This window comes from Chelonia mydas, chromosome 1, assembly GCF_015237465.2.
Source record: "Chelonia mydas isolate rCheMyd1 chromosome 1, rCheMyd1.pri.v2, whole genome shotgun sequence".
Classification (NCBI taxonomy): Eukaryota; Metazoa; Chordata; order Testudines; family Cheloniidae; genus Chelonia; species Chelonia mydas.
In genome coordinates, this window is record NC_057849.1 from 279,232,468 (window position 1) to 279,245,322 (window position 12,855).

General features: G+C 42.0%; 1 protein-coding gene across 12 annotated transcripts in view; it reads left to right on the forward strand.

Moving 5' to 3' along the window:
* Positions 1-12,855, forward strand: part of NAP1L1 (nucleosome assembly protein 1 like 1) — a 54,313-nt gene that overhangs the window by 18,002 nt on the left and 23,456 nt on the right. For all 12 annotated transcript variants that reach the window (XR_006291283.1, XM_037886240.2, XM_037886259.2 and 9 more), the window contains 3 exons: positions 5,755-5,784; positions 6,755-6,843; positions 9,219-9,321. Coding sequence is in view for 11 of the 12 variants with exons in the window: in XM_043547562.1 (XP_043403497.1) it covers positions 5,755-5,784; positions 6,755-6,843; positions 9,219-9,321 (222 nt within the window). In the remaining variant the exon portion in view is untranslated. The remainder of the gene's footprint in view (positions 1-5,754; positions 5,785-6,754; positions 6,844-9,218; positions 9,322-12,855) is intronic.

Consider the following 12,855-nt stretch of genomic DNA (forward strand, 5'->3'; position numbering starts at 1 on the left):
GATCTATTTCCACCCCCAACAATCTTCTATTCATTGAACTTTTTGAAACTCTGCACTTTTAGAGAGAGGTCAGGGATTGACTCTGTACACAAATTTGCAGAGGGACAGTAGGGTTGAGGTCTGTTGTTTCTCACCTTTCTTTATGTTTATTTAAAAACATTTTTGCTGTTATCTCTGGAGACACAAATCTACAGTTGGAGAACTGCAAAACTAAGCATCTCTAATGGTATCTTCTAGACTGAGCACTGAGTCCCATTGGGTAGATAAAAAGATTAACCTAAATCTATACCGAAGCCCCTGGAACCCCATAAAATTGGGTCCCTAACCCATGAACTATTGGAACTCATTTACAAAACTTCTCTTAAACATTACATGAATATATTGTTTCATACTATAGAATTAGAATTCAGCATCCCTATTCCATGATCAGACATTATAGCTCAAAGATGTATCTTAATGAAAACTATAGATAAAATGCTTTTTGATTATTAAAAAAAAAAAAAAACTATCAAAAAATTAATTTTTTTTTAAAAAAAAATTCCTTGATTTTTATCCATCCTGCTGAAAATTAAAAAGGAATCATACAAAGAGTGGAAACATAGTTTAGTGACTAATGCAATGTTAACTATGTTGGTGAGGATAGTGTAGGCCAGCTATACCTTGTAGCCAGTTAGCAGTATTTTGGACCTTATCCGGTATCTATCATCTGGGGATTAGAAGGGAAAGATAGTGTACCTCCCTATCCCGTGATGCAAGTGAATAAAGAAGAGAGAAGAATAAAGTAAACAGATGATAGCTTTTATTTAAAACAGAAACAGTGAGATGTGGTTTGACCATTTGGATTTAAAATCCAGGCCCAACCAAACAGACACCTTGGCAATAAACAAATAAACCTAAAACAAAAATACTCCAGATACTGCACCATTTCTAGGTGTTGATAGGCGGTAGATGGTACGACACTGTTGTCACAGGCAACTGATGGACCTTGGGTCTTGACTGCTTCTTAAGAGAGGCCTGGCTCTGCCATCACTCAAGGGTGAGTGATCAACAGGATCTCTGTACCTTTCTCTGAAAATGATGTGGAGTTCAGAGATTGGTAAGCACAGTCACAGTTCTTAATGCTGATGTCTTCAGATGCTGGTCTTTTGACCTTCTGGTCCACGTAGCCACGCAAATACAACGGTACCGTGGCTGCTGCTAGGATGGACAGCAACTAGGCAGCAGGCGCTCAGAGTTATATAGGCACAAGTGTGCCAAAGTTCTGAGGTAAAACTGGCAGTTTCCCTGCTGGAACCTGTTTGAACCAGTTCTATGCTGACTGTTGGCTGCCTTTCCTGCCAGAGTTCCAAAAGGGCGCGAAAACTTCAACAAGAAGTTAAACAAAGATGGAGTCGAGCTGTTTGGCAGGCACGCCATTTTGAATTTTAGACTCCATATCGAATACATGGTTAACCAAGTGTAAAGGCATAAAGTATAACTTATTCTAAAGCACAAGACCATTTATAATCTCTCATATACAAAAACATTCTTACAAGGCGTATAAAAGAATAACCCAAGCATGTAGGGACAAAATTAGAAAGACCCAGGCAGAAGGTTAATTACACCTAGCAAGGGACATAGAAGGCAATAAGAGATTCTTTACATTAGCAAGAGAAAGATGAAGAAAAGTGAAGGTCTCCTACTTAGTGGGAAAGGAGATCTAATAACTGATGACATCAAGAAAGCTGAGGTGTTATGCTTAATTTGCTTTAGTCTACACTAAAAAGGTTAATGCTGATGAGGTAGTTAACAGCCAGGGGGAAGGACTGCAAACCAAAATAGGGAGAGAACAGGTTGAAGAATATTTAGATGAGTTAGATGTGTTCAAGTTGGCAGGGTCTGATATAATTCACCCTAGAATGCTCAAGGACCTAGCTGAAGCAGTCTCAGAACTGTTAGCAATTATCTTTGAGAACTTCTGCAGGATGGTTGAGGTCCTGGAAGACTGGAGAAGGAAAAACATAGTATCTGTCTTTTATAAAGGTGAGTAAAGAGGACCTGGGGAGTTATAGACCAGTCAACGTAACTTAGATACCCATAACAAATATTAATCAATTTGTAAGTGCCTGGAGAATAATAGGGTTATAAGGAATAGCCAGCATGGAAGTTGTCAAGAACAAACCATACCGACCCAATCAATTTCCTTATTTGACAGGGTTACTGGCCTAATGTGATGTCTTGGGTGTGGTTTTTTTGTTTTGTTTTTTTGTTTTGGGGTAAAGTGAGGCATTTGACAGTCCCACATGACATTTTCAAAAGCAAGCTAGGGAAATGTGGTCTAGATTAAATTAGTATAAGGTGGGTGCACAACTGGTTGAAAGACCGTACTCAGAGTAGTTGTTAATGGTTTACTGTTGACTTGGGAGGTTGTATCTAGTGGGGTCCTGCAGTGTCTGGTGGAATTTAATGAAAATATTGACGACTTGAAGTGGCAAGTATGCATATAAAATTTGCCGAGAACACTACATTGGGAGGGATTACAGCAAGCACTTTGGAGAAGAGGATTAGAATTCAAAATGACCTTGACAAATTGCTGCGTTGGTCTGAATTTAGCAAGATGAAATTCCGTAAAGACAAGTGCAGAGTGATTGCTTGAAAATTTAAAAATCCAATGCACAACTATAAAATGTGGAATAACTGGCTAGGTGGTAGTACTGCTGAAAAGGATTGGGGGTCATAGTGGGTCACAAATTGAATTTGTCAACAATTGATACAGCTGCAAAAAAGACTATCATTCTAAGGTGTATTAACAGAAGTGTCATAGGTAAGACATGGGAGGCAGCTGTCCTGTTCTTGGCACTGGTGAGGCCTTAGCTTGGAGTACTGTGTCCAGTTATGGGTGCCACACTTTAGGAGAGATATGGACAAACTGGAGAGAGTCCAGATGAGAGCAACAAAAATTATGAAAAGTTGAGACAACCCGACACATGGAAAAGCTGCTTTTTATTTAAAAAAAAAAAAAAAAAAAAGGGGGTGGGGTGGGGGGGGACATGGCTAGTTTTAAAAAAACAAGACTTAAGGGAGACCTGATCGTAGTATTCAAATAGGTAGAGCTGTTATAAAGAGGATGGTGATCAGTTATTCTCCATATCCACTAAAAGTATGTAAAGTAGCAATGGGTTTAATCTGCAGCAAGGAAGATTTAGGTTAATATTAGGAAAAACTGTCTAAAAGGTAATGAAAGACTAAAATAGACTTCCAAGGGAGGCAGGGAAATCCCCATCACTGCAGGTTAAGAACAGGTTGGACAAACACCTGTCAAGGGTGATCTTGGCTTAGGCCTGGTCTACACTCCGGGTTAGGTCGAATTTAGCTGCGTTAGGTCAATTTAAAAATGACTGGGTCCACTCAACCAACCCTGTTCCATTGACCTAAAGAGCTCTTAAAATTGGCTTCTGTACTACTCCCCGACGAGGGGAGTAGTGCTAAAATCGACCTTGCTGGGTCGAATTTGGGGTAGTGCGGGCGCAAATCGACAGGATTGGCCTCCAGGAGCTATCCCAGAGTGCTCCATTGTGACTGCCTTGGACAGCACTTTGAACTCCGATGCACTAGCCAGGTAGACAGGAAAAGCCCCGCAAACTTTTGAATTTCATTTCCTGTTTGTTCAGTGTGGCGAACTCAGCAGCACAGATGACCATACAGTCCCCCCAGAATCGTAGAGTATAGAATGTTTCTACACTCCCCCTATCATCTCTGTCCCTGATGTTATCACAGATTAGAAGGCGGGAAAAAATGCACTCGCGGTTACATGTTTTCCGAGCTGATACAGTCCTCCCGCACTGATAGGGTACAGCTTAATGCATGGAGGCATTCAGTGGCAGAGACCAGGAAAGAATTAGTGAGTGCGAAGAGCGGAGGCAGGACGCGATGCTGAGGCTAATGGGGGAGCAAATGGACATGATGAAGTGTCTGTTGGAGCTGCGGGAAAGCTAACAAGAGCACAGACCCCTGCTGCATCCACTGTATAACCGCCTACCCTCCACCCCATGTTCCATATCCACCTCACCCAGATGCCCAAGAACGCTGGGGGAGGGGAGAGGCTCCAGGCACCCAGCCGTCCACTCCAGAGGACGGCCCAAGCAACAGAAGGCTGTCATTCAAACAGCTTTGATTTTTAGTGTGGCTACAATAAGCAGTGTGGCCTTGTCCTTCCCTCCTCCCCCACCCCACCCGGGCTACCTTGTCTGTTATCTGTATTAATTTAAAAAAAAATAAAAATGCTTGGTTTCAAGACAATAGTTACTTTATTTCGAAGGGGGATGGCGGTTGGTTTACGGGAAATTAAAATCAACAAAGGGGGCAAGTTTGCAGCAAGGAGAAATACACACAACTGTCACACTGTAGCCTGGCCAGTCATGAAACTAGTTTTTAAAGCCTCTCTGATGCGCAGCATGCCTGGCTATGCTCTTCTAATCGCCCTGGTGTCTGGCTGCTCAAAATCGGACGCCAGGCGATTTGCCTCAACTTCCCACCCTGCCATAAACGTCTCCCCCTTACTCTCACAGATATTATGGAGCACACAGCAAGTAGCAATAACAGTGGGAATGTTGGTTGTGCTGAGGTCTGACCTAGTCAGCGAACAGTGCTAGCGAGCTTTTAAATGTCCAAAGGCACATTCTACCACCATTCTGACTTGCTCAGCCTATAAGTTGAATTGCTCCTTACTACTGCCCAGGCTTCATGAGCAATGGGAGCAAGGGGTAGGCTGGGGTAGGTGCAACCGCGCAGTGCTGCCAGCTGAGAGAGCAGCCTGAGGCAGAAGCCTCCAGCTTGCATGATATTCCAAGCAGCATTGAATCTCCATGAGACAAAACTTAAAGAAGAGAATGACCTGGAGTTTCTGACTCCCATTCAGTGCTCGAAGAGGAGGATAGCCATGTTTGTCCAGGGGCCCCTGATCGACCTCACCGAGGTCTGCCAGGAGCACCCAGGAGATGTACGATGGCTATCAGTCCTACTGCACCATCTGCCGTGAAGGCAAGGAGCTGCTGCTGTGTAGCAATGCAGTACCGCATCTGCCAGCGGGACCCAGGAGATGTACGGTGACGGTGAGCTGAGTGGGCTCCATGCTTGCTGTGTGTGGTATAGTGTCTGCACCGGTAACCCAGGAAAAAAGGCATGAAACAATTGTCTGCCTTTGCTTTCACGGAAGGAGGGAGGGAGGGATTCGACATATACCCAAAACCACCTGCGACAGTTTTTGCCCTATCAGGCATTGGGAGCTTAACCCATAATTCCAATGGGCAGCGAAGACTGCAGGAACTGAGGGATAGCTACCCACAATGCACCGCTCTGTAAATTGATGCTAGCCACAGTAGTGAGGACGCACTCCACCGACTTAATGCGCTTAGTGTGGACATACGCAATCGACTGTATAAAATCGGTTTCTAAAAATCAATTTCTATAAAATCGACCTAATTTCGTAGTGCAGAAAAGGCCTTAGTGTAGACAAGGCCTGTCATAGCACAGGGAGCTGGAGTTGGTAACTTGAAGTCCCTGCCAGTCTATTGTGAATCCGTGCAGTGTGCACTCCTAACAAATGGGTACTTCTGTGACCTCAGCATAGTAACTATTTTGTAAACTACTGATAAGCTTTGAAAACTATGATAGTATGTCTTATGCAGTTCCTAAACTTCATTTTTAATATATATATTTGGTGCACATAGTCTCTGTACATAAAATCTAACACTAATGTTTTTGGGGTTTTTTAAGGCGGTCTGAGAACATGGCAGACATTGACAAGTAAGTATACTCTTTTGGACATTGACTTTGACTAAAACTGTCTCACCATGTATTGATTAATCCTGTACTTGCTGTGATCTCTAAGTAACTTTTTCTCTTTAAGGTGTATATATTAGATTGGTGTAAAATGAGCAAATATGCAAATGGATTCATGTTCGTTTTATTATGTGCTCACTTAGGATTTTAACTGCAGTAGCTATTAAGCAAAATGTAAACTAACAATGTTCTAGTTTAACTACAAAATAAAATTAACTAATGTACTAAATTACTAAAACTAGCAGCATCACCTGTTCCACTGTCATGTTAAACATTACATTTCTTTTCCCTGTCTCTTTTTGTCAGTGGTTCTAAGCCAAAATGTAGGGCTCTGGAGGAAGCAGACTGACAAACATATTGGCAGTTACTAAACATACTACAAAAGTGATATTGTAGATTTAAAGTGTTGCAAAATCTTACTTTAAACAGGATACGGGTGAAACTTATGTCATTGGGTACAAAACAGTTTCAGTGATTTAATAGTGCTGTGGCGTTAGTCTCGTTTTACAGAGGGAGAAATGCTGGGACAGAGGTAGAGGTTTAAATGATTTGACCAAGTTCAGAGGGCATTTCTCCCCAGGATAGGATTAGAACTCTGATTCTTGATTCCTAGTCTTGTATGCAAACCACTAAATTATTATTTGTTCATTAGGATAGTAAAAGTGAAATTGTTCGTGTGGAAAGTTTCTAATTTGAATTTTACTCTTTTGGTCAAATTTACCAGTGGAAAGAAGTTACAAAAGTTTAAAAAAAAAAAAAAATCAAATACCTGACCACAAAACAGAATACATCAGTTTAGTTGTCACACTGGGAACTAATACAATATCTGTAACTGCAGCTTTTTCAGGACAAGTTGTATTAGTAAATAAGTCCTTTAGCTTAAAAGAAAAAAACAAAACAAACCCTCAACTCTTGAATTGAATGTTTCTACTAGCAAAGAACAGGCTGAACTTGACCAACAGGATATGGAAGATGTTGAAGAGGTGGAAGAAGAAGAAACTGGCGAGGATGCGAACAGTAAAGGTAACACTGTAACATACTTAAATCGAAAGAAATGCTAAAGGGATTTCACGTCTCAATTTAAACTGAATGCAAATGATGATAAAACATGATTTTTTTTTTAATGCTTTTTAAATTCTGAAACCAGAAGAGTATTGGTCATTCAAAGGGATTTTTAATGATCATTCACTTCATGCTTGTCTGCTTATTCTTTTTTAATCATGAACAGCAGCAGTTCACGAAACGTTACCCCTGTGAACCAGTCATTGACCAGTCAGTGCTTCTGTCAGTACTTTCAAATGAACTTTACTGCTCACTTAGCTTAATTTCATAGACAATCATTCAGCTTCAAAATGATTCAGTCACTATTATTAGAAACCCACAAATACCTAAAATTGGTCCAAAAAAAAAAATTAGAAACCCAGCATACCCATTTGTATCTATATCGGGAGGGAGGGATAGCTCAGTGGTTTGAGCATTGGCCTGCTAAACCCAGGGTTGTGAGTTCAATCCTTGAGGGGGCCATTTAGGGATCTGGGGCAAACATTGGGGACTGGTCCTGCTTTGAGCAGGGGGTTGGACTAGATGACCTCCTGAGGTCCCTTCCAACTCTGATATTCTATGATTCTGTGATCTAGTTAGTAGTACATTTGCATGATACACAATTCAAAGTAAAAATCAGCTGTTATAGCTGAAGACTGGGGTAGCATATGTTGCAGGGAAGTTCAGTACTAGGCAAACTTGGCTGAAATAATTAAAGTTCTAAAATACCCAGATGAATATATCCTAAGGACTGACCAGCAGAACTACAATAGAATAAGGTGATGCTTTTCTAATCCTATTGGACTTTCCATGTAAACAAAATAGTGAGTGTAAAAGAGACCTGTTTGATATAATTTATTTGGAATTTCAAGAGCCTGTTGGAAAGTTTTTCACTGAATACTATTAAGGAAACCAAGTAGTCTTGGATGAGAGTTGGAAGTTCTCTCAGGGATTAAAAACTCTTAAGAGTAGGAATAAATGGTCACTTTTCAACATGATAAAAGACTGTCAGTTGAGTGCCCTAAAATACTGTACTAGAACTGGTGTTTAATATATTAATGTGATAAAATTGCGTATGTTTCAATTACATATATTTTAAGTCTAGAGAAGATGGAAGAACTAGAAAGATCTAAGAAAGTTGTCTGAATGAACAGTTCAATGGCAAACCAGTCATTGTTGACAAATGCAGGGTAATCCCCTTTGGAGAAGTAACTTGAACTACTTCTGCATGTTACTGGCATCTAAATTGCAATCACTCAAGAAAGGGACTGAACTGCTATTGTGCATAGCTCTCTGAAAATCTCTGCTCAATATATAAATGCAGTCAAAACAGTGAACAATTTTAGAATGCATTAAGTATTGGACAGAAAATAATTTGCAATTTCATGCAAAGATAGTACGACCTCATCTGAAGTATTGTGTTCACTTCTGGGAGAGATTAAAAAAATTGAGACTTTGTTTAATTTAGAGCACAAAAATAGGAGGGGTGTAGGTAGGTAAAAGGGAAACTCTTGCGCATTTTGGAATAATAAATGTGTGGAATTCATTGCCACAGGATATTGAGGCCAAGAGCTTGGTAAGAGTTAAAAGATGAATATTAATATGGATAATGAGAACACTTACAATTACATTTGACAAGACAAATTGTATAGGATATAAACTTCCCTGATTCAGGGTATGACGGAGGTTAGGAAGAAGGGTCTCCACTGGCAAAGTTACTTTTATTTTATTTTTTTAAGCTATAAAATATGCAATTAGATGAATCGCTGGTCTGGTCTGGTATGAGAGCTTGTTCCAACTGCACATTAAATTTTTCTGCTTACTAAGTCCCTTATGCCTTATTTTCACTAGTATTTTTCAGTGAAATCTTGTATAAATTAGAGACTTGTAGGGCAGTTACTGAATCCAATTAGAGTTTTGATAGTTGTACAGAAACTGTTGTTTTTTTGGAAGAATATTGACTTATTGCACAGTCCCTGCCTCTGCCCAAAGCAAAAAGTACAAATCTCAGTATCTTGCATTTCTTTTTATCATTTCATTTGAAATGTTAGACAAAAAATGCTTTTTTAAAGACAAACATTTTTGGTGACCCCTTGTAAACCTGTGTTTTCAGCAAGAACTTCTAGTGACTGGGTCAACTTTTCATAAAATAAGAGTCTCAGAGCTTTGTCTTCCTTTTTCTAAAATGGTCAACTTTTAGGTTTTGCAAATGCTCAGCTGTCTTTCAAAATGATCAGCATAAGATGGATCTTCACTAACATTTTTAATAAGATACTAAAATAAGTTTATTTCCAGGTTGGCTACAAGATTTAGCATAATGCATTTGCAAAACCTCTCCTCTTCTTGGTTTTACTTAGCTCGGCAGCTGACTGTGCAGATGATGCAAAATCCTCAGATTCTTGCAGCCCTTCAGGAAAGACTCGATGGTCTGGTAGGAACATCTACAGGATATATAGAAAGGTACAACTTGTTCTCATTCAGTAGTTAAGTGTCTGTTTTTATAATCTTGTTCTCTATGGAAGTGTTCACAACACTCAGTCTCTTCGCTTTGAGACAAATAGTATTAATACGTCCTAAATTACCTGCTGGGGCCAAATATATCTGAGAACCTGACCTTTAGAAGAGAACAGGAACTGAGTTCTCTTATGTATTTTTAATTTGAGGAAGGGAAGGTGGGAAGCTTGGTAAAGAGCTTAAAGTAGGGCTGACCTGTTAAAGTGACTTGCAGAGGTACATTTTAGCTTAACTTAAGTTTAAGTTTAATTGTTTGAGGTTGCTTTCAGTCTTGTAGCATTTATTACTGAAATAATTAGAGCTATTTTTTTTTGAAAAGCATGGATCTGTTCCTGTAATATGGTTGCTGAGTTATTTGTTTCCTGATATCTTTGTTACAGTATGATCAGAAAAAACTTTTAGAATGATTAAATGGCATAAAACTTCATTAATGCAGAGTTAATGTTGCCCAGCTGATATCTCATGCACTTCCAGAATGTCAAGTTCAGCAAAATAAATTTCAGAAAGCCAGGAAATAAGAGTTAAGGTAAATGCTTGCACAGCTTTAACTCTGCCACCTGGAGCTGACAATAGTCCCCTGGGAATTATCTGCATGGACTGCAGCTAAATTCACTGTTAAGTATAGCTATATTGAAGGGTGGAAGAATAAGTTGGAGCAACTTTGGAGAGCTGTAGTTGTGATATGAGGAGAACTGGATCTGTGTCCATCCCCCGCTCCCCCATGTATATTGTCAAAGGAAAGATACACATGTACCTTGAGGTTGTACTCTGCATCACTTTAATACAGAATTTGGTAGGTTGTGTCAGTAGCAGAGCTCTAGGGTCTTCTTGCCATGGGTGTTGCCATCAGATGGGATATCAGAGGAGCTGGTGGATATAACGATGGGGTTTGGGTGGTATGTGCACGTGTCAATGGGTTGTGGAAGGATATGAAGTGGTTGTTAAAGCATGGTATTCTGTCTGGGGAGTAGTCTGTGTTTGAGTGTAGGGCAAGGGCAAGTAGCATCTGTTCATTACAGTGACAAGGCAGAGTGCAGGTATGTGTGTGTTATGGGCATTATGGGGCATTGTTCCAGTCATGTCAGTAGGTGGTCCCTTCCCTCCCACCCGCCCTGTACCCAGTGCAGGAGTGTTTCTGATATGGGCAGAGTTAAAGTTGCATTGTTTACCTTAACTCTGTATTTCTTGTTGTTCAGAAGTTGAGTTTTTCTGAACTTCTTCTAGAAGGGCATGAGCTACCACCAGGCAACCTTAACTCTGGGTTCATGGTTTTTTGTTTTTTTGGTTTTTTTTGCCACTTAATATCCTAGTTTTTTTAAACCAAAAAATGTTTGTTAGTGGCCCTTTGGGTAGTTGTAGTTTTACCTAGGTTTGCAGTTGATAAGGTACTGTAGCTATGTAATAATCAAAGGCCTAGCTTTATATAGTGCTTTTCATCAGTAGATCTCAAAGAACTTACATCAGTATCTCCATTTTTACAGATGGGAAACTGAGGCACAGAGGTGAAATGACTTGCCCACAGTCACCGAGTAGGCCAGTGACAAAGCTAGGAGTAGTCCCAGTCAATATTTTCACTAGGCCAAATGGTTATGATGTGATTTCCTCAGTGTTCCTCCCCCCTCCAGGTTATTTTGTGGGGATAATAGTTGTGCATTGAAATGTTTGCAATGCGTAGTTGCGAACAGGGCCAGTGTGAGAAATCTCATCCATGGTCTATGTCCCAAAACCTTGACAGTCTTATTACTTGGTTGTTACAGTAATTTAGGGCAGATCTACAATTATAATGCTGCATCAGCATACAGTTGATGTAGCACTTTAATTAAAATGTTCCAAGTACTCCTGAGGGCATTCTGTGCTAAAAAATTAAATTCTGACACAATATTTTAAAATTCTGCAAGTTTTATTTGTCAATAAATAAATGCAGGAGCTCCAGCATGGCAGTAGGGAGCACAGGCTACTGGCTGCACAGGCCACTGGCTGCACAAAGAGGGGAGATCACCCTGCAGCCCCCACACCTCGCATCCCTGGGACACAGTCTCAGTGGTGAGGCTGCACCTGACCCTGACACAGCACAAGGCCTGGGCCTTCCCCAGAAACATCCTGGGACCCTGTCCATCTGCGCCAGGTGCACGAGGTGTGGGGCAGGCAGGCTCAACCAGGCAGGATCCAAGGGTGGAGGGGCTCAGTGTGGGGGGGGATTCAGGTGTGGGCTGAGAGGATTCTGTGTGGGACAATCTGGGTACAGGCAGCTCAGTGTGGGGTAGATCTGGATGCACAGAGGCTTGTTGGGGAGGTCCAGGTGAAGGTGGTTGGGGCTCAGCAGAGGGGTCTGGGTATGGGGGTCTCAGCGGGGGTGTCTGGGTGCTGGGGGAGTGGGGCTTCATGGGGGAAGGACTGGGTGCAGCTAGTTGGGGGTCAGTGGCATGGGGGTCTGGATGTGGGGGCTCGGTGGTGCGGGGGGGCATCAAGATGGGGGTTTGAATGCAGGGAGCTCAGTGGGGGGGGGCTCTGGGTGCAGGGGTGGGGGTCAAGAAGCAGGGGTTGATGTTCAGTGGGGTGGGGTTCTGGATGTACCGGGTGAGGCTTGGCAGGGGTCTCTGGGTATAGGAGGTATGGATACGCAGGTGTTGGGTGGATGGGGAAGCAGCTCCCCTTACAGTGACCCCTCCCACTACAGCTGAGGACTGATGGGACTAGGAAGAAGGGGAGGATACTGAGCTTCCTGCAGCTGTAGGAGGTCTGACATAGCCCCAGCCACTCCTTGGAGGGGAAGGGTATGTCCTGTCCTCTCCGGCCTCCAGCCCTGATGGGACTCTCAGCTGATCCCAGCTCAGGGTTGGAGCCACTGGCTAGGGTGTCCCCAGCTCCACCATGATTTACCTCTCTGCCAGCTGCTTCAGGTGCCTGAAACAATGTATGGGCGCTGCTAGGGAGTGGTGCATGACTTCTTTTGCAGCTTCCCTTTGCTTCTCTGTCATTTTTCTGTAGGGAAGCAGTCTGCAGGGGCCATGAATTCTGCACACGTGCAGTGATGTAGAATTCCCCCAGGAGTATAAGCTGATGACAGAGAGAGAGAGAGAGCGAGCGCATGTGCTCTATGTAGTTAGCTACCACCTCTCAGGGAGGTGGATTATGTTGGTGGGAGCTCCCAATAACAGTGCTGTCTATGCAGTGGCTTTCGATGGTATAACTACGTTGCTATAGGGTATGAATTAGTGTAGACCAGACCTCAAAGCATTGAGAGAAGATTGATGTGTCTGTATTCTTCTCTACACCCTCCTTGTTTCCAGCTCCCTCTTTCCTTCCCATCCCATTATGCTATTAGCTGGCACTGTAGAAGCCATTAACTTGTAAGAAGTTACTCCTTGCTGTCTCCAGACCTATGCTACTGCATATTCATCATGGCAAAAGCTTACTGGAGGGCCATATGCTGCCATGGTTATTAGGTAGCCTGAGCGGCATACTGAACTTGGCCCCTCA